At 42.6% G+C, this 27,557-nt stretch overlaps 1 protein-coding gene across 4 annotated transcripts in view; it reads left to right on the top strand.

Moving 5' to 3' along the window:
- LOC121099778 (cyclic AMP-responsive element-binding protein 5-like) overlaps positions 1–25,678 on the top strand; it is a 160,047-nt gene extending 134,369 nt beyond the window's left edge. For all 4 annotated transcript variants that reach the window (XM_040644146.1, XM_040644144.1, XM_040644147.1 and 1 more), the window contains 2 exons: positions 13,966–14,138; positions 25,357–25,678. In XM_040644146.1, coding sequence (XP_040500080.1) covers positions 13,966–14,138; positions 25,357–25,459 — 276 coding nt within the window. In that variant the 3' untranslated portion in view covers positions 25,460–25,678. The remainder of the gene's footprint in view (positions 1–13,965; positions 14,139–25,356) is intronic.
- The last annotated feature ends 1,879 nt before the right edge of the window (positions 25,679–27,557 follow it).

The following is a 27,557-nucleotide window of genomic DNA, read 5'->3' as shown; positions in this document are numbered from 1 at the left end:
ACATGAGATAAAGTCACTCCCTTCACTTCACAGAAATAAAACTCTAAAATCATTCATCATAGCCAAAACATCACTGAATGAGGAGTCAAGAGAGCAAGACTTTTGTCCTGTTTCTGCCTCCACTTCGATGTGGGCTACTCTCCCCTGGCCTCCATTTTCTTGTCTGTCAAGTCAAGGAGTTGGGATTAAAGGCTCCCTATGACGTCTTTCAAACGTAAAGTTCTGAGAGTAGCTACTCAGAAGCTTCGTTTAAAAAATCTTTTCCTTGGGGCGCCTAGGTGGTTCAGTCAGTTGGGCGTCCCACAAGAAGAGTTCTTGATGATTTTAACCTCAGTAAAAGGAAGGGAAGAGAGGAAGGGGAAAGAGGTGTGTTTTAACCTTGACAGCACTTCTTCAGACATGGAGCCTAAACCTTTATCAAAAGTGGAAGTATGGGGTCACATATAAGACAAGGCATCTATGAGGGCCCTGAGGCTTTGGGGACTGGTTCTCCTATGCCAGCCGAAGGGAGATCAGACTTTCTGCCTAAATGTTGTCCTTGTTTCTTAAAAAAGAGAATGGAGAGTGAACTAGGTACCCAGGGAAGTCAGTATATTTTTTGATTAATTTATTTATTTTAGAGAGAGAGCAGGAGACAACACAAGTGGAAGGGGCAGGGAGAAGAAGAGAGAATCCCAGGCAGGCCCCGCGCTAATCGTGGAGCCCAAAGCAGGGGGGGACCTCATGATCCTGAGATCATGACCTCAGCTGAAACCAAGAGTCAGACACTTAATGGACTGTGCCCCCCGGGTGCCCTCCAGAGAAGTCAGTGTTATGTGTAATTGCAGAACTAACTTCTAGGCTAAGACGTTTAGCCAAGATGGAGATAATACAAGAGATTCAAATATTTCGTGCTTCATCTTTTGTTCTGAACAGGCCGTTTACCAGTGGTTACTAACCTTTAGAATGGCTTTTCATACTCAGATTCTATGTGACGTTTAAAAGCAGAGTTAAATTTTTAAATTCATCCATAGGAGTTTGAAAACTATTTCATAAAGTGATTAGTAAACTATATAGGTGTGGAAAGACATCTGAAAAACATTTCTTTATACATAGGCCTGCCATTGGACTTCTTTAAAAGTAACCAGACAACATTCATATATTTGAAAAAACAAAAACTTATCTGTGGAGCAAAACCAAACACACACACACATATATATTATCAGCTTATGGACGTATCGATGTATCAACACATAGCGAAAGAGGTGAAGGCTTTTGTCCAAGGACTCACTCACTGAAAGCTCCAGCAGTATGGGCGTGGCTCTTATATGGGTCCCTGACTCCTCTAAGATCTCATCCGATCTTTATTTTAGAAATATTATTTCTTCGTCTATCAAATAATCGGTGATTTGTTCCTCCTTGAGGTTGTCAGTAGAGCAGTGGTACAAGAGGATGGAAATGAAGTCAAGATGGAAAATAGAGGACGTTCAGGTTGCCGAAGAGCAAGGACCTGGAGACTTGGCATTCTAATACAAGAGTGAGAGGTTGCTGGGGGAGCTTATCTAGATAGAGACATTTCATTGGCATTAGTGCTTCTATTTAGCAAGCCAGCCCATAAATCCTGACTGTCCAGAGTAGAAAAATGCACCTTCCACATGCTCTCACTTTCCTGTCATCTGACAACTTCGGTGGAAAGAAGCATTGAACTCAGCACTGTTCCGGCTCAATGGTACACCAGGTGCCAAATTCTTCCCTCTGTGACTCCCACATATAAAGCTGTTCTTATTCCAAGCTTGGTTGTTTCACCAGGAGGAATGTAGACAAGTTGGAAGCTGTGTCCTAAAAGTGAGACCTTGTTTCGAGGGTGCGTAACTGGGTTCAGAGGAGCTGTGCTTGGCCCAGCGCATCTTTGTGGGGCGGAGCTAGGTTGCTTGGGTGCCCTGTGGGACAGGCTCTGCTCTGCCTCGTGTTGTTTTTATCAGTCTCATCAGGATTTGTTAAGCACATGGATAAATGCAGAGCAAGTTCAGTTGGTGACAGTCCTGCCCTTACGTGGTTTAAATTAGAAAGGAAATAAACATACAGATAACATTTTTTTTTAAAAGTCCTGGTAGGTGGGGTGGAGTGCAGACTGTGTCACTGCGGCCCAGTGGGGTTTCTGATCTTGTGGATCTCTTGCAAATCATCATGTATGTATATATATTATATAATGTGGGTCTATATACTATAATGTATGTGTGTGTATGTGCTTGTGTATAGAGAAAATATCTGGAAAGATAGAGTAAAATATTAGTTTTTTCTGGCATGTTAGGTGATTTTGTTCCTTCCCACTAGTTTTTTTCCTCCTAAATTTTCCCTAATGAGCAAGTATATTGCTTGTGAAATAAAGTAATGCAAGTTTAATCAAAACATACTTGTACTAGATGTTTTCCATCCAAGCCCATTCTTCCCCTTTTCCACTTTGCTCTGTGCCCTGAGATGCTGATCTTTAACCTGTGTTTTCCTATTGTATTTGGGCCAGCGGCCACAGAACTACTATAGCAGGTTCCAGAGAAGGAGAAAAGGGAGCTTCGGTGTCTGTTCTCCCAGCTGCTTTGGTTAGTTGTCTTCTTTGACCACGGTCCTGCCAGGTGCCCTATCCACACAGCTCTGTCCTCCCTGGTCTCCTGCTAATCTCTCTCTCCCCTGACTGAGGTCTGGTAGCCTCTCCCTTCTCTCACTTCCATAGGCCTAGGGACGCTAACAGCTCCCCACTGAAATTGGCCGCAGGGTACTGTGCGATGGCTTGTGGCTTCCCTGCACTCTGCCCACACCTTTGCGAATAGTTCCTTTATTAATCACGCCTCAAATTATGCAATTTGAGTGTGCCGTCTCTTTCCTCCTGGCATCCGGCGTGATACAGCAGTCAAACTCTCTCATTGAAATTGTGCATGGTCCTGCAGCAAGTCTGCCCGGACTAACTAAAGCATCAGCTTCTTTCTGTTCGACTAGAATTTTATCAACGCTGTGAGACAGTAGTGTCTGATGGTACAATACAGTGAAATGAGATTTTAGAAATTAAGGAATGTGAAAGCTTCAAAAGACTGGTAGGGGGAAATGAATTCATGACTTTTAAAGAAGTATTTGTAAAACATGGCATCTCAGGGAAAGAGAGATAAAAGAGATTTCTGGTGGTTTTTAAAAAAATGGAGTCATTGGATTTTCTGTGTTTTTTCTTTTCTTGCACATTGTTTTAAGCATAGGGATCAGAAGTGGTTTGGTGCTTTTGCATCGGAGTAAGTGAGGGAGGAATCGGTGTCATAAACGGGAAAGGATGAACTAAGTAAGGGAAATGTGGATTCAGGGAAGCAGAGTTGTAATCTCAGAGTGCCCAGCCTTAGACGTAGGGCTCATTGGGAGGTAACATTTGAGCAAACATTTGGAAGAAGTGACAGAAGGAACTGTGAGGATAATGAGAAGCAACCTTCCCGTTGTGGGGGTGCAGCCAGTGCCAAGGCTACTGTATGTTAGCACAACTTTAGGGAGATCAGCACATGTCTAGAACAGCACGAATAAGGTAAGGAAGGACTAATAGGAAATGAGATCGGAGTGACAATATGTGGTATCATGTAGGTTTGAACACGTACCTTGTATGCCTTGTAAACATGGAAACCATCTTATTGACCCCCATTGCACTTTTCTGGACGCCTCAGGATCCAGAGAATCCAAATTACTGGTAGGAATTCTTAATTTAAAAATTGCTCTTTCCAGAAGCTTCTTGGGGGACTGTTGCGTCCAGTGGTGTCCAGTGCCCCCATGCTACACAGCGAGTGCTGTTTAGTTTGGTGTGGTCAAAGTAAAAATGTTACCTCTTTCTATTAGGATTTCATCAAGTAAGACAGACTAAATCTCTCATTGATTCCCTATGTTGCATTATGTAATTTGGTTTTTCGTCTCAGACTTAACAAACACCGGTAGCTATGATTCAGTTTGCTTGGAAGCAATGGCGATTGAAGTGAACTTGTCTTCCAATAAAACATCCACTTCCCAGGATAGAAATATGCTGCTTAATTAATATCGATCATTAGCACAGCATAACAGTAACTTCTGTTTGTAAAGTACCAAACAATTTACAAAGCAAGGCCATTCATGACAAGCCACCTGACGGGTTCCACCAGAAGTGATACGAAGGGCAGGCACTCTTATTCTCTATTGTTTCAGAGGAGGAAGTCTATCTTGTAGCACATTTTCCTTCCCACTGAAGATCACATTTCTATTTTATGTTCAGAGCATGCTGTTGCCAAATATTCAGGAATGCAGATACCCAACCAATGCTCCAGGCAGGGGAGTTTTCAAGCAAATTCATCTTAGCGGCCAGCCCTACGCTCCAGCTCTTTTGGCCTGGAGAGAGGAGCTGAGGAAGGGGGGCTTGGGGGAGGGAAAGGCAAAAAATCGCTTCTCAGATCTGCAGCATATCACTAGCAGCTTTCAAAAGAGTGCTACATTTGTATTTCTGGTCATTAAATCAGTGTAAGTAAGTATTTGGTTCTCTTGGAAACACTGAGGAAACAGACCCTCAGCGTCCTTGTGGCAGTTGTAGGTGCACTCTTACTTTGAGTAATTTTACATTTCCTGGGAAGAAAGGGAGAGAGAGAGGAGTTTAACAGTTCTAGAATGGGCCTTTTGCCTCTCGTGTGGCTATACCAGGTTCTTAGTGTGCCTCCTCAGCATTTCCCTGTATGCTCAGTGCCCCTTCCACAATATTCAAGAACCTTTTCTTCCCTGTGCCGTGCAGAAATGTGAGCCTGGTAATGCCATCGGTGCCATGCACGTCCTTCCCCATCCCTGACTTGGGACCCCAGTTCCTTCCTTGTTTGTCAGCACTTCACTCTGGCTTTTCCTGTCTCTCTTCCGGTTACTTAGGGAGGCCTGTCTTGCCTCACTTCAAGCAGTGATTCGAATTGACCAAACACAGGGCAGTTTGAGGAGAGTGTTGCTCTGTTTCTGGCCTTCGTTGATATGACTTATGAGGATTCAAATCAGCAAATACTGTCTCTTTATATCTCAGGCTTAAGATGACCGTGTGCCCAGCTCGGGAGGGCTGGAAATTGCAAATTGATTGCTCTTTATTCCTGTATCATCACCTCAGAAATCACGATTCATTTCTCCATTCGGTCATTGGTTGTCTAGTTCATTGTTGGCACTGAGCTGGGTGCTAGTGATAGGAGAGAAAATGAGACAGACACTTTCCCTTCCTTCCAGGTAAGGGAAATATGTATGTAACTGGAATCAATAATGATAAATTATACATATATATATATATATATATATATATATATATCACTGGAAATAATCATGATAAACATTGTACCTTATGACACATGCTATAAAGGAAAGGTTTGGGGTGCTGAGGTAGAAAGTAATAGGGGAGTTTCTTTAGTTAGGAAGGTGACATTGAGAAGGTGATACTTAAGGTGAACCTGAAATGAAGAGAGGAAAGCAGTGTTTCCAAGCGTGAGGGGATGTCAAAGGAGAGAAGAGCAGAGGAGGTGGGATAATCCATATGCTATTAGGGCTCTTTTCAAACCATTACTGTATCTTTGCTTTATAGTTCAAAGGAAGCAAGGCCATACTATCCTCCTTCGTACTTGAGAAAAACACTATCTGTCTATCAGCCTTTTGTTGTTGTTGTTGCTTGGAAGATGGGACTTAGCTACGCAGAGAGCAAATTCCAGGCCTGGAGACTGTACCCATAAAGGTGTGAAGGGGAGAATTTGAACTCCTGAGTTGTATAGTGAGTAGAGAAGTGTGGCTGGCATGGAGGGTTGGCACAGGGGACAGGGGTGAGAGATGAGACTGGGTATATAGGGCCTTTGAAGGCAAGGCTAAGAGTGGGCTTTAGCATTGTAAGCAATGGAGAGGTCTGGGAGGTTTTAGAGTTAAGGTATGGCATTGGGAAAGTGCTGATTTGTACCAATTAATTGGACCATGAGGTCTGGAGTGGTCTGGGAGGATACAATATTTTCAGTGGCATTTGACTAGTTTCTAACTTCCAAGATATCTGTAGATGCATCAACCACAGAAATGTGCTCAACTGTAATTCTAGCAACCTGAATGAAGAGGCATCCTTTCCTTCCTTTTAACCCATGTGATTATATTTAGCAGAATTAACCAAGACAATAAAGCGAGAGGTAAGAGGGGAGACACTGACAGTGCATGGCACCAAGAATCTGAACAGGAAGGAGCAGGATCTTTGAGAGACACCCAAAAACTGTTTCTCACAGTCAAGGGTGGCACCTGAGAAGACATTTATTGTCTTGAGCATTTTACTACAATATTAAATGAATAGCTATAAAATTCTTACAGGGGTGGTTCAGGGCTCTGTTGTCTAAACCCAGTATTAGAAAGGATGACAGAGGTCTGGAGTTGGAGGAGAGCACAGTCCGGTCAGACGGATCTTGCTGCTGTGAATCCTGCAGACTCGAGTCTAGAACCCCACTCGAAGGCGGGGCTGCCTACTTCCTGGAAACGGGCGAGTTGCTAAAGGCCACCGAGGGTCACATCAGTGTGCAAGCTGCCTTTCTACCCTCTGTGAGGGAAGTTGCCTTGGAAGTTGAACTTGATCCAAACATCAGAGAAATGATCTCTTTCTCAGCCTTTTTCCTTACTCTGGGAACTGTTGAAGAAGGTGAACTAACATCAAAGAATGAGTGAGTGAGAGTTGGTTATTTGTTTTGGTAGTTTGATAAAAGTATTGTTCAACAGTATTTGAACTACGGCTTTCTTCCCTAATCTTAATCTGCCCTGTTCAGTGTAAATCAGTCTAGAAAGTCTACGCAGGCAACATGACATTAAGACAAGGATCACTAATCGACACCTTTGAAATGAATTAATGGTGTATTCCCAGGCTTTTGTAGGTATGAAGATGGTGGTGATGACATTGACCCTAGTTAGTGGTATGACTATAATTCTCAGGATCTCTTACCATTAATAACTTCTTTTAATGTCCCTGGAAAGGATGTTAGGTACACTTTATTTTTTGCCATGTCATTTTCCACTAGAAAATATTTTTACAGCAAGACTGTAGAGGCAGGATGGCTTAGTAGGTAAGAGCCTGGACTCTGAAGCCAAATGGCCTAGATCTGAGCTCCTCCACTTCTTAGTGGTGTGACTTTGAGCAAGTGACGTAACCTCTGTGCTTCAGTTTCCTCATCTGTAAAATGAGGATTAGTAATCCTATCTACCTCCTAGACTGATAAGGATTGAATGAATTTTCTGACATATGGCAATGCAGTGTAAGTGGTAGCCATTATTAGTATTAATTCTATTAAAATTGGTCTCAGGGAGTAGCCACCCAAAATGAGCACTGCTCTCTGAGCTCCACATTTGGAACTATACACTATAGTAAACAGAGGAAAAGTACATGTATGCAGTCGGCACTGTGCCAGGGCATCTGTCATTTCATATGAGACTCACTACAACCCTGTCCATTAGAGGATTATCTCTATTTTAAAGATGTGGAAGGTATGGCTCAGCGAACTTATGTTCCAGGTGATATGGAGCTAGTCTGAACTCGAGCCCTATTCTGGTGCTCATGTTTTCTTTCTGTACCATGGTTCCCCTTAGGACTCTTCTGGGATAAGTAGAAAACTCTGAAAAAGCACAATTTAAAGATTTTATTTATTTATTTGACAGAGATAGAGACAGCCAGTGAGAGAGGGAACATAAGCAGGTGGAGTGGGAAAGGAAGAAGCAGGCTCATAGCAGAGGAGCCTGATGTGGGACTCGATCCCGGAACGCCGGGTCACGCCCTGAGCCGAAGGTAGACGCTTAAACGCTGTGCCACCCAGGCGCCCCTGAAAAAGCAGAATTTAAATGTGCATGTCACAGCTGGGGTTTTCATAGAGCTCTGTACTCTCTTCTCTCTTCCCCCTCCCCCCCTTGCAAAGGTTGCCTGAGATGGTTTCTTGTCTTATGTTGTTCCTCTTTCACTATGCGGCTACACTAAAGAGAATGTTATGGAAAGAGAGGCAGCTGGCATGACCCTGGTCTCTTCCCCAACCCCACCATATTCCCTCTAATACTTCACTGTCTCCTCTGTCATGAGCACCTTATCCCCTTAGTAGGTTTCAAAATATTCACACTGGTATTCCATCTCCTGAGAGCACCAGAAAGGAAGAGTCGGAATCCTTCTGGAATCCTTCCTAGACCTCCAGAAAGCTTCGTCTCTTCTGGAAGGTTAGAACTTTTATTATCCTGTGAATGTCTCAGACATCTTTTGGATGCAATTCATGGATGTTTACATCTGGGAAGTTCTGAAAGTCTTCATAACTGCCCGGGCATCATTAAGATGCAGACAATTCCAAGATTGCACAACTCGACTTGTAAACGCGTGTCGGGATGACCCTGGCTCTTTACAGAGAAACCTATAAAGTCTCCACACCTTGGCAGTTGGACAGAATATAGATTTGAAGATAACATTTTGGGACCTTATGGGAAACAACAACCTTTTCCTTGTATGCTCCAACTTTTACTTTCATTTGTGGTCCACTGCCCTTTATCCCTCATTACCACACCCTGAAATTATAGGTATTTGTAAGAACATACATTCATATACATCGGGTTGTTTTTTTGCATATTGTATTCCAAGCCCATGCATGCAGAAAGACAATTACCACTCTACCTCAAGCTCACTGAGTATGCAATCAAGGTTCATTATGCCCCCGGTTCTCATCCCATTCACACCCTTTATGTCTCAGAACAACAGTGAATGGAGAGCAAGACATATTGCAGGATATGAAGGGAGGAAGACGTCAAGGGAACATGCAGAGAAATTGGAACCAAAGAGTGAACAATTTAGATGAAAATAGTTTGTGGAGTTTTCATCTTTGAAGTTTGAGAAATTTTACTTTGTGTTGGATCCGATTCTTGAATCATGATCCCTTGGGTCTGGCATAAAGCTATAATTTTCGGAAGGCTCATTTCTGCAAAAGCTTATGGTTATGGAGAAAAATCAATGTTTGTAGGCCCATGAATCAGAGTCTAAAAAGTCTGTTTGGATATTTAAGGCCTCATAAAATGTAACATAGAAAGAGACTTGTGGAGTATCAGAGCCGGAAACAATCATGGAAACCAGGTAGTCCAGCCCCCTGCTTTTAACAATGAGGCAACAGAGCTAAGGGAGGTTGAATGATTTAGGTTACATGGCTAGAAGGAAGGGTAGAGAGCCAGGACTAGAACAGACCTCCTAACTCCTAAGCCAGTGTATTTCCAACATTATCACACATTACTAATCATTTGGAAGCACTGAGCCAAAGTATGAACCATGGATCACAAGTGAGAGAATCTTAGCCATAGAAGAGACCTTGAAGGTCATGTAGTGCCATCTCCCTCGTGATGCAGAAATCTTCTTGGTGACATCCTTGACAGATGGCCACTAGTCTCTACTGGCTTAACTCCGATGGCAGAAAGCTCAGTGCTTTACAAGGCAGCTTGTTTTGTCTTTGGACAAAAGGTTAATTTTGTATTTTTAAAGGATCAGTCCAGAAGGAGTGAGGGTGGCAAGCGGTGAATGACATATTTTTAGTGATAGTGAGGAATTTTACTCTCTTTATCATCTTAAAATGAGGATAACAATGCTGACCCTGTAGTGTCATTAAGAGGATTAAAGGTGCAGTTTATAAAGCATCTGCCATAGTGGTTGCTTCAAAATAAGAACTCAAATTATAGTCATAGTTGGCTTTTATCATCATGATCCCATTTTTTTGAAATTATGTCCTCTGGAGTAGCATAGACTATGTCTAATCCCACAAATATTTGAAAGCAGTTAGCATGACCCTCTAAGTCTTTTCTTCTTCAGACTAAATATTCCCTGATTCTTCTACAGTTCTTCCTGTGATGCATTTTGGATGCCTTCATTGCTTTCATTCCCTCCTATTTGTCAATTTCCCCCTTAAAATGTGGTGGCCAAATGTGGTCAGTTCAGCATGCTCTACAGTGGAATAAATACTTCTCTTGATCTGGACATTGCACTTCTCCTACAGCAACCTAGATTTATGTTAGCGTTTTTGGAGGCCAGATCACAAATTTGGCTCAAGTAAAACCTGCCTCTACTACCCAGAACATAAGCTATGCCTCCCAACATTGTGTCAACTGCGGATTTGACAAGCATGATTTTTACATCTTCATCCAAGCTGTTGATAAAAATGTTGAACAAGAGAAGGCCAAAGGCTGAGCCTCGAGGAGCCCCTCTGATCCTTCCCTGCCTGTTGACACCCATCCGCTGGTTTGGTGACACTGTTTCGCCAGCTCCAAATGTCTGCACCTATGCTAGCAAAAATAACTCCGCAAGATGTAGTCACTCGTTGTGTTTTTGAAATTGGATATTTAATTTATCCAGAGATAAAATGCCATTCTTTTATCAATGAAGACAGGTTTTGAACCCATAATTGGGAAAATGTGAACTCAGAAAATAATTTCATGTTTGAGTTACTATGTAATGCTTAAGGGAAAAAAATCATCTTCTCTTAATATGAAATGATAATGCTTGCCTAATTGTTTATTTTCCCAAACTGTTTTGAAATTACTCTCTGGGTCTGGGGCAAAGAGTGGGGGGAATTTGTGGATTTCATGTGTGGTGGAAAAAGGAAATTATTGAAGAATTAGAATACAAGTTTTAGGAGCCTTTTTCATCTCAGGTGGGGGTCACAGAGACAAAGAGATGTCTTAAATGTTGGTGGGAGAGGATGTGAGGTATAGTCCTGGATAGTTTTTAAAATTCTTTTTAATGATTCTCATTAAAGAGGTCATTCTTTCTTTCATTTAACATGCTTCCCTCTGAGGAAATCAAACCAACTTCTTTGTGCTACAGTACAGATCAGCTTTTCCTGGTTTTCATGGTGGAGATAACGAATGGTTGTTGCCAACCTTTGAGCCAAAGTGCTCAAAGATTCAGAGCTCACCTTTTGGTATCTGCCTCCACGGGCTCATTTAATACTTTCTCAAAGGCTTTACTTTCCAGTCTATATTCCATGTTTGTGGCTTTCTTCTTAACTCTGGTGCTTTCTATTTCTGTAGCCCATAATCAAACAAGTACCTTAATATCTAAAACTCTATTACTGTGAGCGTACTTTGAGATCTCAAGGTAAATAGATAATAAGTTAGCAGTCTCAAAAATTGACCAGGAAATAAAAGACCTCCTCATAATGACTATTTTAGGAATGTCATTTTATAGTTTACTCACCCACTCAGTCTTTATTGAGCATTTATTATATGCCAGGCACTGATCTAGGCAACAGAGGCAATGGGGAGTAAAGTCAGATTTAGTCTCTTCTCACACTGTACTTGTGTTCTCTAGGAAGAAACACATTAATCAAACCAAAACAATTGTGAACTTGTAAAAAGTACTGTGAAGGAGAGGGTACCCATCGCTGCAGAGGTCAGGGAAGTCTTCCTCATGTGATGCTTAATCTGAGATTTGAAGGTCGAGTCAGGGGAAGGGCTCAGGTAGCAGAAAACAGCATATCCCAAGCCCCTGTGCTGAAATGGAGTATGGGCAGTATGAGGGCAAGAAGGTGCTAGAAAGGTGGAGTGAAGAGCAGAGAGCAAGAGTGAGTATAGCATGAGATGAGCTGGGAGGTAGGAAGGGTCCCTTACAGGCCTTGTAGATAACAAAAAGAGTGCTCTCAGTGTCTTCTGAACCATGAAAGCCATCTGAGAAGCTTGTAGGGTGGGGGGTGGGGGATGTGGTTGGGTAAGGAGATTTGTATGATGGTGATTAGTTTGGTCTTTTGAAAAGATCACCATGGCTGTATATGGGCAAAAGGAGAAGGGGAAGCAAGTGACAGACCGGTTAGGAGACCAGTGCTGGTTGGGTGTAGGTTGGCGGGAGGTGAAATGGAAAGATAGAAAGAGATGAAGGTTGTGTAGGTTGCATTTTGCAATACTCGGGACTGCATATGGGGGTGATAAAAAAGAGGTGTCAAGGGTAACTCAAAGAGGGTTCATACATTTTATAGCCTTCTTTAGCAATATAAAGATTATTTTAAATTTTAGATTATGTAGCTCTATTCATAATCCTTGATAGCACAGCACAACAGAAGTAATTCTAAAAAGAAAGTTTGAAATCCTTCTGTGCCTCAGCTTTATTATTGGCAAAGTAGGTGACTGTGAGCAAGATGAAAAATTGTTGAGTATCTCTGAGGATCCAAACAACAGAGAAAAAAAAAAAGTTTCTTATTGTTGTCTTCATCAAGGCCTTATTAAGACTCAGGGAAATATGTTTGTTAAGGCTCACTTTCAAAAGAAGTAACACAATAATTTTCATTATTATTTTAGTTCAATTCTCTACGCCTCCAGATCCTATAAAAAGAACTTAAGCATATCCCTACACTGCCCCTCCAACACAAATCACCATTTCCTTTCATCTTGCTTTAACCAACCACAATATTTCCCCGTGTCAGAAAACCCTTCCAGTGTATAGGAGGAGCCTTTGGACCGCGTGTGTGTATATAAGCCTGTTCATGCCTCTGGGATCCCACGATAACACAGTCGGCTCACAGTCTAAGCCAGATGCCCAGTTTCCATCTGGACTCCTGACAAACTGTGTGGTCAGGATTTAGAAATCAGAAATCTGGGAAAGGTGCAATGTGATGGACACAACCACCCCAAATACCATATATGTTATCACCATCATTTAACACATAGTGCAGGAAATCCTGTTCTTTGCAGAAGAACTTCAAAGAAGCACTTCTGGTTCTCCTGGGTAACATTTATTTTTTTCTTTGCTAACCCCAAAGCGCAGACAGATATATATTTTCCCTCTAGTAAATTGCTAGTGACACTCCATTTCTTTCCTGCCATCCTCAACCCATTGTCCAACTGACCTCTCGAATTTCACTACCCTTCTAGGCTGAAGAGCTGTGCTTAGCTGTTTACAGAGGCCCACTTACTTCCTTGGCTGTACCCTGCACGTTCCCTTTCTTCTCTAGGCTCTGAGTTTCTCACCTTTTAGCTCTGCTATGATGAGACTTCTTCTGCCCCCCTGTGAATCCTCTTGTTTTGTCCCAGTGACTTTTTTTTTCTAGGAAGAGCTGTCTTTTAAGATAGCTTTACCTTGCATGTTTTACTTCCCTTTTGCATTTTAAACAAAGAAACCTTCATTCAAATCATCAGAAATAAGCACAGGTTATTAGTTCCCTTCAGTGACTCAGATGTCTCATTTATGCCTTCACTAATTTATTCACGCAACGTCAGTTTACTGAGGGCCTACAGCGCTCCAAGCACCATGAGAGAGTTACGAAGACAAACATACTACTTTCTAGAGGAAGACAGTGAACAAGTGAATGAGCAAGCAGTTGTTGTTCTGTATTCCATGATTCCATAAAAATTGTTAGAGATCGATTTTATGGAAATGCAGCAGAAAATTGCAACTTTTGCTCTCGGCATTGGATTCCAGACACCTAGTCATCTGTTCCAGTCATCTATCCTCACTCTCCAGGTAGTAGGGCTTGGGTCATGAGTACCCAGATTATGATTTGGAAAAGTAGTCGTTTCCTGGGGGGAGTTAAGTAGGTGGTTGGCCACTCTCATAGGACTGAAAAAGAAACAATAACCCAGTGTGGTGTCATTCAAAGCGGGAAGCTAAGCAGTTCGTCACTAAATCATAGTATTGTGCACTTACCGCGGAAATCGTTTTCAAATGCAGTATATATCACACCAAGTCAGAGAAGAGATGCACCAAATTCAACCCCTCACGTCAGGATGGCGACAGAGTGATTAGTGAACTTCAAGGTATTTTCTTACGTGCTTTACTGTTAGGGTAAATAGTTATTTTTCATCTGCTCATAGTTGTAAGTTGTAACAAGATGGATGGATCCATGGCTTGCCAGAAGCCATAACTCTTTATTTAGTTGACATAACCAGATTCCCAATTTTGTCCTCTGAGAGCTTGAGAGTACAGTAAAACATTGACTTCTTCTGACCTTCCCCTCTGTCTTCTCCGGGCAGAATATCTCGATGCATAACACAGTTGGTGGGGCCATGGCGGGGCCCGGAGCTCACCAGCTTGGCGGCACCCGGATGCCCAACCATGACACCAGCGTTGTGATTCAGCAAGCCATGCCGTCACCCCAGTCCAGCTCTGTCATCACACAGGCACCTTCCACCAACCGCCAGATCGGGTAAGGAGACTTCCTCGGCTGTCTCTGGGGCCTGGCTGGAGCTCGGAGAATGTTCTGGACTTTCTCCTTGTTTCTGGTGCTCAGACTGGATGAGGCAGAAGTTGGTGTTCCTGGTTGCTGTGAGATCACCTGGCACTTAGAGTGATGCTTTTAATGGAAGAAGGGAGGGGAGTCTCCATTTGGTGGAAACTGTTTGATCCTGGACTTTGAGGGGGCAAAGCAAGTCATTCTGTGTCATCGTTTCTTTAGACAACATTTGTGACTGTGGAAAATGCCTTGGGTGTTATGGAGAGCAGAACATAGTTTTCAGGACAAATGCTTAAGGATGGTAGAGGGAAGTTTCACCAGCCCACTTTTCTCCCCAACACAGTGTATCCCCTTTTTCCTAAGATCTGCTGAGCCCATCCCCTGGGTCTTTCGTTCATTTCCAGTCCTCCTTCCTCTGATGATTCTTCCTTGCTTCTTTTGCTTGTTAATACCTCTTTATTAGCTCTCCCCTTCCTCTGTATTTCCAGGCTCATTCCTGGAGTAGACAAAACAAAACAAAACAAAGCAAGTCCTTTCCTTCTCATTTATGTAAAAAAAAAAAAAAAAAAACCAGTACTGCGCTATGGAGCAAAATTGGTAGAAAGGTCCTGTCAGAATCCCAGACGCTCTGTATTATAGGATTTTCACTTCTGAGTCTCAGGCGACAGCTCTAGCCCTTGGCCATACAGAGTGTGGTCTGAGGACCTGAAGCTTGGGCATGACCCACGAGCTTCTCAGAAATGCAGAATCTCTGGCCTGCTTCCTTATCTTCAGGATAATGGTGGTGTGTCTTCTTTCCACCTTCACAAGAGCAGAGTGAAGAGGAAATAAAAGATTTAAGAGCAGTCAGGTTCTTAGGAAGAAAAGGTAGTAACTTAAGCCAAAGAGCTCTGATAAATTTATATTGCTGGAAGCTGAGAACTGCTTGCTGTATGTTCCCAGAATTCTCTCTTTAAAATAGGAAAGGGAGCTTGCGGTGTTTGGTATGTGCCTCAGAATTCAGTGTGACTATTCAGTTGAATATTGGAGATTGTGATTAAAAAAAAAAAAAAAACCACTAGAAGCTGAACCACAGTTTGCCAGTGTGTCTTTCCCCCTTTGTTTTTGTTTTCTGTTTTTAAGATTTTATTTTTAAGTAATCTCTACACCCAACGTGGGGCTTGAACTCACAACCCCAAGTCCGAGAGTCACATGCTTTACTGACTGAGCCAGCTAGTATCCCCCTTTGTTTTTAATTCCTGTAGGAATTTCAGATCCCAGAGTAAGCACTAGGAACAACATTGGCTTATTCCTCCTTAGAATGCCTTAGAAGGAGGGCGCCTTATCTCTCATGTTTCTCAGCTTACCAGATGGGTTGTGATTTGTGAAGACCCATTTTAACAAATGAGAGCTGTGGGCAGTGACTGTTTTGTGAGTCTGTCATGGGTACATTTGGTTTCCCATTTAAGAAACAGAATATTAATCTGGCCTTTTGAATGCCTGGCTTTGTTGGAAGAAGTCAATACTAAGTTAGCTAGGATCCCTGTTAAATATTTCTTTTCTTTTTAAATGACTATGGGAGCAAATATTGCCACCATCTAAAGCAAGAATCTATAATATGCTAAGAGGGTGGGGTGGGTTCTTTTAAGACAGCGTCTAAATCTCAAGGGACTCCTTCCCTCTCGTGGTTTGGCTTTGGGCAGACAATTCACAGTTAGGCCAGCTAATTATAATTATTTTATTTTTCTTTCAAGGGGAAAAAAACATAAAATGTGTTAGAGTTTACTAGCAGTTTTATAACATTCCTTCCCCCCTGGAGTTCTCCTGCCTCTCCCTCACCCCCACCCCAGCTACCCTCTTGGAGGCCCTTAGTATTCCACCATTGTTAGTACAATGCTGGTTTTTGTGAAACAATTTTTTAAGGGTTAGCACTCAATTCTAAGATGGGTGTTGACTCTGTCAATAATTTACCCAGCTGGCCCAGGGCTGTACAGTCGGGTGACATTTCTAGGCTGTGTCACTGTGCCTGGATGGGTGGGAGTGTTTCTCTGGTACATGTGACCTCCCAACCCACTCCATCTTCTCATTTACTCCCAATCCTGGGGTGTTGTATGTCTCTCCTGGTGTGTTCTAGGAGATAATTGTCACTTTGGGGACTCTGTCTCATTGCCAGGCTTGAGGGAGGCTGTTTCTTTTCTTCAGATCCTTCCCTGTCGTGCTTACCATGTTGATTCCAACCCACACATCCTGTCATTTCCATTTTCTCCATGTGACCCATCCAAAACCTTGCCCGGATGGCTGTGGGGGCTCAGCAAGGAACAACCCAACCCATCTCACCAGTGGATTCAGAATGAAACTCTAGGTGGTAACATTTGGGGATGGTTGACTCTTTTATTTCTCCCAGCAAAGAGGAAATGAGTACTTATTTTAAAACATGAGTTCCCTCTGGAGACTGTGTCTTTAAATGAGCATTTGAAATTGCAGATAGTTTTTTTTTTTTTTTTTTTTGAGACTGCACAGAACCATATTGTAGTAATATTCTGATTTTTATCACAACCTCAAATATTTAAGTGTCAAAATCTGGCCAAGCCACCTGCAAATGTTTGCCATGGCTACTGGCCAACAAAAACAGCAAACAGCAATGAAAGTCTTCATTCAGGCTCAGCGCTTAAGCTGCATCCAGGCAGGGAGGCTGGGACCCACCTGTGCCCACGCACAGTGCTTTTTGCTGTGGCCAGTGGGTGTGTTCACGACTGGAACTTTGTGGGAGAGGGAGGGGGCCGCCTGTCTCCTGCTCCCCCTTTTTCCTTCCCTTCTCACGGTGCTTGGCTTCTGCTGCCAACCTTACTTTTGCTTTCTTTTCTGCCCCTTCTTTCATGCTGTATTTAAGCTTAGAGGCTTGAATGTATTAGTAGTGATGTGGGCAAGGAAGGGCTTGGAAATGGGAACAGCACTGTTGTTCGGGTAAGATTTTTGGGGACTAAATGTATGCATTTTTGTAAGCATTTGATTTTCATACTTTTTGAGCAGACACTGAGCCAATGTAGACCAAAATGGGTAGAAATGCAAAAATTCAAAGAAACAAATGTAAAAGTAGGTAGATATGTAACACAGGCATCTTCCGTGCCATCCCATATCACCCCCCCCCCCACCATGCCCTATGCCCGGTTCTGTCAAAGTAATGCTGTTATCCCAATAGAAACTGGAGGTAAGTATAAATATCCCAAATTGCACTCGTGTGGTTAGGCAGGCTAGAAAAACACACGGCACTAGAGAGTGTGGGAGGCATCCCCAAACTAGAGTCTACTTGTGCTTAGTCAGACTGGCAGACGCTGTGTCGGGAAGAGTGTCTTTGGCTGATTGATGGTAGCATTTTAGGAGATAAGTTTTCCAGATGGGGGAAAAAAAAAAAAAGAGTTGAGCCATGGGCTGTGGGGGAGACAAGTGAGACAGAAAACAAGTATGTGTTAAATATAGATGAAATCGATTCAGCCTTGGACCAAATATGTGGCAGATTCCAAGCAGTATCTCTATTGCAGTCATTTTTATTAGATATCGTGTAACAGGCTCATTAATTCAGGATTAAGTCAGCAGAACCTGGGAAAATGGTAGATGAGCATGTAGTGGTCGCGTAAATTCCCTTTCTCTGTCTCTTACTCTCTCTTTTTCTCTGTCTCTCTCCACATGAGATGTTTTTGTAGGAGCCGATAAGCAGTTGAGGAGGTGGCTGTAGTCTTAATAGATCCCAGCTTTCCTAGAGAAGCCAATTTCTCTTTATGGAGTAAGTGTGAGCAGGTAATTCAGGCTCAGTAATTCTTCATGCAATCAAGATAGCATGGAATGTGGATATCCGCGAGGGTGAACATGAGTAGAGAATTCTGTTAGATTGTGGGAGGCGCTGCCACTGTACTCCACACATTTCCTTCCTGTATTCTTTTTGTATTCAAAATGTTCTACAAATTTAGTCCTCTGTAGGGATTTGGGCAAATAAGCAAGCTTGCGAGGTGATTGGTGAAAATTATTCGATTGCAATAGTTTACAATACAGAAATGTTCTATGCCTAATATCAAAATATACAAGTGTTCCTCCCAAGGCTCATATTTGGACAGAAGCTATCTGGCTCATTGTGGAATATTCTAGTGAAGATATCAGGAAACTTGAAAATATGGTCACCAGCATGCATCTATAAAGCCATGTATGTATGAAATTCCTCCTTGATTTTACATCACTTATATTCCTGGCACATAGGTGTCCATGTCCACGTGATGTCATAAACCCTATTTGCATGGGGTTGTACCCAGGCAGTATAGACCTAATACTTAGCCAGAAATTTATATAAAATGCCATAAAAGGAAATCTTGTTTTATGTAAAAATGAAGAGAAGCCAGTACTCATCATAAATTGTGCCTCTTCTCACCCTTTCTGTGCTTCATCCTCTCTTGGTGTGTTGGTGCGTTGGTGTGAAAAATCACTATTAAGAGCTTTCTTGAACTGAGCGTGTTTAAGACTGTCACTGCCCACCACAGGCTGATGCCAGTGACATCCAGGCCAGCCTTCTTTCTGCTGGAGGCAGCAGACCAGCAGGTCCCAGGTTGTCACTGGCCCACAGCCCTTTGCCAGGATAGCTTGAAGACCCCCTTGAGGAATTCAGAAGAGAAGCCATTACTTCCTGCTTTGTGTTTTGCTGAGTATCATGGCTATGAACATTGCTTTATTGTTAGAAAGTTGCTGGATCTTTCACAACCCCGAGAACATTTATGAGGGCCCTTCAGGGGGATGCTTTCTGGGAGGGTTGATGGACTTAACCATATGGCTCCCGTTAAATCCCATGCAGAGCCTTGAGAAATTACCTCTGACAAGGGGGCCAGCAGCCTTCCACTCACAGAGTTTTATGTGTGGAACGAAAAATTAAGTACTGATACTTGAGGAAATATAAGGTTTCTTAACATTCAGAAGTTGTAATACCACATGGTATTGTGGCCAGATGAAGGGGGCAGAGCCAGAACACCAGAGCACATGGCTGCGTATTCCAAGAAGCAGAAAAACATCCTTGCTCTTGTCTCTGAATCTGGCTCTTGCCTGGGATTCCTCAGGCAAGCTTTGTGCATCTTGGTGCTACAGCTCCTCACTGGAACACAGCAAGGCTGGTATCTTGGTCACTTTGGAGGGATAAAACAAAATACCACAGACCCGGTGGCTTATACAACAGACATGTATTTCTCGCAGTTCTGGAGGCTTGAAGGTACAAGGTCAAGGACCTTGGTCAGCAGATGTGATTCTTGGTGAGGACCCTTCTCCTGTCTTGCAGACAACTGCCATCTTGCTGTGTGCTCGCCTGGCCTTTTTATGCTTGGTGGGGGTGGGGAGGGGGTGAAAGAGTTAGTAAATTCTGGTATTTCATCCTCTTATAAGGACACTAATCCCATTATGGGAACTCCACCCTCATGACTTCATCTAAACCCAGTTACTTCCCAAGGCCCCACCTCCTAATACCATCACATGGGGGGCTAGGGCTTCAACATATGAATCTGGGGAGTACACAAGCATACAGCCCATAAACAGCTAGTGTAGTTGGAAGATAAGCTTGGAGGTCACTCCTCAATGGCTCAAACTTTTTGTTAGAAAAGCTCTCAGTTATCAGGCTGATAAGGAAGACAAGGAAGCTGACATTTATCCAACATCTACTAGGTGCCAGGCACTGATCTAGCATTGCATTTGGTTTCCTATCATTGTCCAAGAGCCCAGAGACGCAGACATTATTTGCTCCAGTTTTGTTGCTCAAAGAAGAGGAGTAACTTGTCCAACATCGTTCAGCCAGTGAGATGAGCAGAGTTTTGAGTTAAGTCTGTTGGACTACAAAGCACATGCTTTCCCTCTACTCCTATGCATAGCTATTCCAGTGCTGTGCAAGACACATGAGCTTGGCTGATGATTTGGGAGAATCATCTACCCACAGGGCTTGAATAATGTTCAGTCTGTCTGGTTCCAGTGTCAAGAGTTTCTGTGCTTTCACACACCTGCAGGGTGGTTAAGGGCAGAGGGAGACACCTTGAGCTGCCAGTAGCTGCTTCAGTCCTCCAGGAGGTCCCTGGCCCCTAAAGAAGGGATACAGGGACTATCTGGAGCGCACAGAGGCACAGAGTTGGTCTCTCCTGGGAGAAACCAACTGGCCAAATGCCTTCATTTGTAAGAAAACAAAGTCACCACAGAGAGTGACTGCTCTTTTTTCAACCATTTGGTTACTCCACATTTGGTTTCTTGGTCTGAAGGAAGACCCCTATTCCTGGCGCAGATGAAGTATGACTTCCAGACTTATTCTGANTCCTGCTGCCGATAGGAGACTTTGCCTGTGACCTCCTCTTGGAGGAGGATTTCATTTCCGGGTCTTACGAACAGAAGCCCTGCTCACAAAGTTCCAGAATAAGTCTCTCCATGTATATCTCCCCCCACCCCATTTTTAGAAGCAGATAGGCACCGATGAGGGTCTGCTTCTAGAGCAAATAGCCCAGGATCATTCGGTTTGTGTCCATTGTAAATCTAGACAACTGCTCTTTTCTCTAGCATATTGAAAAGATATGCCTGGAGAGCAAGAGCTTGCTCAGAGCTAAACTGTGTTAGATCAGAGGAGAGTCTTGGGAAAGTACTGGCCATGATTTCAGAGGTCATAGGTTTCAGATAGTCCAGGCTCTGCCATTTATAGGGTTTTCAGCCTTGGCCAAGTGCTCCACTTCCCTGGGCATCAGGTCCTTCATCTGTATATGAAAAGGTTAACCAGCTTTGCAAGTCAGTCCCAGCAGCAAACTTCTAATGCAGTGCTTCTTTTCTGTCTCAAATTTATTTTCCCTTTTGGTTTGTTTTCTTCCAGGAACTGAGTGTGGTAAGAGTTCTAGGTTATGTGCTCACGGATGTGTTCCCGTCCCGCTGTGGATGAGATCAGAATAGGGCTTGGGAATGCTTGGGAGGAGGAGGCCAGTGCAGTCGAATAGAGGAGTCCCAACATAGGCAGCCAGAGAGATCTGATTTCCAGGCTCAACTCCTGAGTGAAGAACAATAATTTTATAATGAACGTACCCATTTTACATTTGAGTAGAGTGAGGTTCAGAGATTACGTGACTTGCCCCAAGTCATACTAATAATGAATGGTAAGAGCCAGAACTAGAAGCCAGGCCACCTACACTGCACTGTTCCACAGGTCTAAATGAACTTGACTTCCCCAGTGTTTGGTTTCTTCAACTGTAAAAAGGGGGGAGGGGAGTATCACTAGAAAATCCTGAGTCCTATTAAGTAGTAAAAAGGTCATGATTTTTATAACAAGTTTAATTTTGAAAACTACTTGGCAAGGCAGGTTCTTTGGGGGGATAGTGCTACAGGCATGGCTATGTGTAGTTTCCTCCTTTGCACTAATCTTATCAATAATTTTTTCTTTTATTGTCACTTTGCTAAACGTATCTTACTGTTGGAGTTCTAACAAGAAAAACACCCAAACAACAGCACGATAGTGAAAAATATGAAACAAGTCCAATGCAAGAAACCTGTACAATGATCTTGCCAGAAGCAGCTCTGTGGGAAAATGCAATTCACTGTCTTCTTTTCTGTCATTATTATCATTTGGGGGGTTACTTTGTGGAAGACTTGAAACATAGGGCTTTAGCTTATATCAATATTTAGTGTCTTCCTAGAGGCAAGCCTTGGATAGGGCACCAAATAACTAGACAATGGGGGCTGAGGATATATGTTTCCCATAATACAAAATGCAATAATTAACTGTACCTCTCTGTACTTGTAGTAGTTTCTAATGGGGATTGGCTTAGTATTTCCTGTTTTCAGGACCAGAAACATGGATGCCTAGCTGGCTCACCACTGTCGGTTTACATGGGTGGTGTTTAAAGAGAGTCCGTGGCTAAGTGTAGTCATTCCTTGGTGAATGCCAAAAGGGGTATTAACATGGGGAAATGATTAGTCTTTGCAGTGCTCTGCAAGGTAAGCGTGTTAGGAGAAATGAATCTGATAAAGCAGGTCTGGTCCTTTGTAACTGGGAGGACACTTTGGTCTTTTGAAGACGGAGCATTCCAACTAACGTGGCAGTGTCTCGGTGGACGTTTCTGATCATATTGTGCTTTTCATATTCTCAAGTACTGTATGTCTCCTAAAGCATGACTAACTCTCATCTGAACTGATTGACAAGTATTTTCTGAGTTAAGAGGGGACTATTCTAGGAACGTGCAGATAGCCCATGGTGCCCGTTGCATATACCAAGTATTTATATAATTGGATATCTTGGGATTCAAAAGATAAATGATTCAATAGGTTCTCTCATGTATATTTTTCATAATATCAGATCAAATGATTTTCTCTACCATCATTTTTTATATTCTTTCTAATGAAGATTGAGTTAAAGATTACATAAATTCTGTGGACGTTTTGCCTTTGGTGGGATGAGAATAACACATAAACAAACATCTAATTTGGTCTTGGATTTTGGATATAAAGGGAATCCTTGATATTAAGTTTCAGTTACATCCAGATGGAATTCCATTTCAGTGAGGCACAGGGCAAAGCCATTGCTGGAGACTGAAAGCCATGGCTGGTGGTTCTGACTCTACCACTCACAAGTTCTTTGAAAACACCCCGTGACGTCTCTGGGCCCTACTTTTCCATCTCATAAAAAGAAAGAATTAAACTAGATTGTCCAATAAGTGCCCTCTTCTAGCTCTTAGGAACAAGTTTGTTTCTTTACCATGACTAACACTCTACTAAAACACTGCTTGGCTGATACGGATTGTGGAAGCAGAAATTCCATAAAATAGATACGTTCAAATTTAGTAGACAGTCTAGTAATCTATTTGCCTTGTATGTTGTACTTTTGGTAAATATTAACGTGAAATTCCTGTAGAGTAATAAACATTCTTAATGGTACCAGACACGTTTAAAAGAATTTGGAGTTTTATAGTTTCACCCCCTTTGGCAAAGTGCATTTGGGCTGGTGAATAGGCCGGTAAAGTCTGTAAAATGATAGGACCCTTGTGAGTGTGGGGTAGAGACACGCCGGCATGTGCTTGGGTTGCTTTTGCAGGGTTGGAGAACTTTGCAGAGAACAGATGGCCCCCAAACATCTTTGAAATGCCAGAAATGACTTCCCCAATAACCACAGACCTATCGTATATTGGTTCAGATACGGTAATTCACAAACCAAATGCACAGCACTTCACAGCTGACCTCAAATCTGTTATTTTCAGTCCAGAAAACCCGGAAACATTTTTGACACAATAATCATAATGACAAGTGCAACAGGAGACACCCATCATCAAGTCACCAAGCCACTGAACATTTATTAAATGCACAGTGGTGTTCTCAGAATCTGTAGGGGCTGGGGGCCAAGCATTTGGCAGACTCTCCGGGATCACTGCGTAGCATGACATATCCTCTCACTTTTCCCAGCGTCTTGCTTAAACTGAGTATCTAAAGAGATAAAGTATAAGTTGTTAGATTAAAGAGAAATAGAGGCTGCTACCATTTCAGTATTGTTTGGATAGTTTGAATGGAGCCATTTTGATGAACCTGTAAATTCAGTGAAACCAAAGTCTACCTCTAAAGTCTTCCTATAACCCTATGCTGAGTCAAGGTATATTTTTAATGACAAAACAAAACAAAAATACAGCTTTATAGATGCATATTCCAAATTATAGCCTCTTTAAAACATTGGAAGAATGAATTTAAGAATGGGGCACCTGGTTGTCTCAGTTGGTGGAGCATATGACTCTTGATCTCGGGGTTGTGAGTTCGAGCCCTACTGTTGGATATAGAGATTACTTAAAGATAAAATCTTTAAAAAAATAAAAATAATTCCAACTAAACTGTACACTGTTAAAGGAGAGGGGGGAATTTTAACATCCAGTTATATCCAAATGAAAAGTGTGTGTGTGTGTGTACATTCATTTTATAATGTTTTGCTTTACTGGACCATAATTTAGGCCATTTGACAAGTATATTATCTTATCCAAACCCTTGAAGAATTCTTCGGGGTGTATTCTGTATATTCTACATATCATGGGTTTTCATAATGCCCTGAATGTCCCTACCATCTCCCCCTTACATGACAATAAACTGTACCAGCACCTTGGAACCACTTTTAAAGAATAGCCCCAGTGACTGACAAGTATAAGAAGATTAAAAAAACAAAAACAAAAACAAAACAAAACAAAAAAACAAACTCATGTAGATTCACATTAGCCCCTTTACCTAATTTTCAGAAAATTGAAACAATTTCCTCATTATCTAGAAAACGACCATTTGGTTGATGGATTATGTTTTCAGGAGGAGCCACTTTTTATTTCTCTGACACCTTGACATCATTGGCATGTGGGATGAGATACTTAGGTGCTAATGCTGATGTCCCTGGAGGGTGGCGACAGCCAAATCTGAGAGCAGGGGAGGGAGAATCAGCTCAGGTGGTGATTCCCTCCCTGTGAGGAGGAGGGTGAATACTTCATAGAAAATTGGCTGTGATACTAACCATGGGCTTGGGGCTTCACCAAAGAAGGCTTTGATTTACCCAGAGATTCCAATTTATAGTCCCAGTAGAGTGGGGGTATGAGGGTACCCATCTAGAACCCCGACTTTCTCTCCTTTCTCTGTCCCTCCTTCCCTCCCTCTTTTCTCCCTGTCTCCCCTAGAAAGAAAGGAGGATACATCAAGTTATTCATGTCTGCCATTTGACTATGGCTCTGGCTAAAAGTCTGGAATTGGAGAAAGTTTAAAACTTTTAACTAAAAGAAAAATGAGAGAGAGAAAAAGAGAGAGAGAGAGGTGTCAATTACTAGACATGTCCCAATCCACCCTCATTGTGTGGATAGCTGCTATTTATTTAATTTAACTCTGTAGCCAAGCACTTTGCAGGAAACTAGAGGAGTGAGTTTGTCCAGATCTCTTTTGGCAAATATGTGTGTGTCTGTGTTTGTGTGTGGGAAAGAAAGAGAAGGAGAGACAGAGAGACAGAGGGAGGGAGGGGGAGACAGAAAGAGAGAAACAGAGAGGGAGAGAAATTTTTATAAAAAGAGTGTGTGAAACTTTGGCTGCCCCACCGAAGCCACAGACAACGAACCTTATATTGGGTCCACCCCGTTCCATAATTATTAGTGCCATTAGGAATAATTATTATTTGCTTCATTGAGTTGGCAGTTTGGAGCCTGCCTGAGACAGAGGCTTTTCACAGGAGCTGTAGCGCACAAAGGACCAAGCAATCACCCACAAGTGCTTCAACATGTTTGGACGACGTCCTTCTCTTGGTTCACTTCATTGGGTTTCGTACACATTGAGCTTCAAATTGAATGAAAAGTTCATCAGATACAAACCCAGCAGGAATGAGCACCCGTGCTCAGAAAACTTTTTTTTTTTTTTTGGATGAGGAATTTTTGGTTTTTCTCATGTCGGGAGATGAGAGTTCACTTCATGCTGCTGTGTTCCTTTAATTAAAAATAGAAAAATAAATAACGAGTTGAGTCTTCAGTTAGAGGCTGGGTTGGAAATGGTACGAGAGGAAAATGTGGAAGAGCAGGAGAAACACCCAACGGAAAAGCGGCGAGCTCGTTTAGGACGCAGAATCGTCACAAACCTAACGTTGTTTTCTCCCGATTTGTTTTCACTCCTTGCGTGGAAACTCCAGATTCCAGATTCTGTATGGTTTCCTTTCCCCTTTGCCGTATCCGTCTGGAACACCTGTGCCGTGGGCATCCCGCATACCCCCCTTAGGGATTGCAGGTAGAATGTGGCCAGGTATTTTGAACGAGTAGAGCACTCCCAACAGAATCTGTGCCTGGCAAAAGGCTCGCCCAGTCATTAAAGTAAGAAGAGCATGACAAGATGTTCTTCCAGACGTTATTTTTCCCATAAGACTTCATTGGTTCCTTGCCAACGTCTGTACCAGTCACAGGCCTGCGGGCACTTAAAGAGAACAGCACACGCCCTCAAGTGGGGTGTCTGTCCCTTCCCCTTAACCTCTTGCACGTACAGTGGCTGTAGCAAGAGCTGCTGATTCAGACCCCTCAAGAGCCTCCCAAAAACTGCTGATTCAGAAGAAGAAAAAATCCCCAACAGCTTCCATTCGACACGTCAGACCCGACACAACTGAGTAAATGTCAGCTTTGTTTCTCCAGACACCCAAACAGTCTGCCTTCCATCCCAAAGCCAACCAAGATTCCTAGGCAGGGTGAGGGAAGACCCGGGCGACCTTGCTGGGCAGGTGGGGGATGCCATGTCTGTGTAATAAATACTCCTCAGTAGGTCAGGAATGGAAGCAACTGGGTACACACCTTCTCCCAGATGTTGTGCCCCAATGAGGTGAGGAACAGTAATCCCCTCCCCTGTCCTAGGCATTGAAAAGTGACTTCTGGTATAACACATCATTAAATGGGCTCCTCGGGTGAACGCCCCTGTGTGAATAAGAAGCAAGTAAGTTTCACTGCAGTGATTTCCAGGGATTTGTGATCCTGGACATTATATGTAGGAAAACTATTTAGAGGGAAAATTTTACAAAGGAGCATTCCTGTCTGGGTTTTCATAAAAGATGGCAAAATAGTACTGTAAAGAAAAAGAAATCCAGCACTTTCTTCATCGTAGTAAAGTTTGTCCTCGTAAGGTTTCCTGCTAGGGTAGGACTGCTGCTTTTTCATTTGTCCTTTGTTTTAGGGATTTAGGGGAGAGAAAGACCAGGGACATGGTCTTCATTGGCATGGAGTTCAATAAAGGTGGGACCTTAATTTGTTCGTTTTCAGTGGCAAACTTCACAAACCTTTACAAAGCTGTGTGGAGTGTATTGTTTCTGTCAGTCCTTAATAAAGTCCCATTGTTACCTTTTTTATTCCAAGATCCTGTTGTACCAAGTCTTACCAGAGGAGATGCTTATTTTAAGGATATTTCTGTAGAAAGCATTTGATCCCTCGTGTTTTAATAATGGATTTCTCTGGGAAGGTGGGAGTTTTCTGAAGTAGCATTTTTAAATTGGTTTTCATAGTGATGGGTCCGATGTTTCTCTATTGAACGCTGTCTCTCCATTCATTGACTTAATTTTAGGTCCTTTTCTACAGTCAAGCAATGAAAAGAGCTTGCAAGTTTTATTCATCATTCCAGAATGGGGTGTGTGGTGAGTTTTCAGGGAGCTTCCAAACAGAACTAGGCACCATCAGAAACGACAGTCACATTAGCTGGCCGACCCCAAGGGAGGAGAGGTGACATCACAGTCTGGCATATGACGACACCAGGAAAATAGTTGTTTTCTCAGCTGCACAGAGATTTTTCATTAAAAAAAAAACAACAACGAAAAGCTGACTGCCTACTCTAACAGACATTATAATGTGATGTTTACGTGCATGTTATGAAGATGAGTTATTAGAACAGAAGCACCTAGAATCGATTGGC

Source organism: Ursus maritimus, unplaced genomic scaffold, assembly GCF_017311325.1.
Source record: "Ursus maritimus isolate PB19 unplaced genomic scaffold, ASM1731132v1 scaffold_3, whole genome shotgun sequence".
Lineage (NCBI taxonomy): Eukaryota > Metazoa > Chordata > Mammalia > Carnivora > Ursidae > Ursus > Ursus maritimus.
The sequence above is the reverse complement of the archived record's forward strand: the minus strand, read 5'-3'. Positions and strand labels throughout refer to the sequence as shown.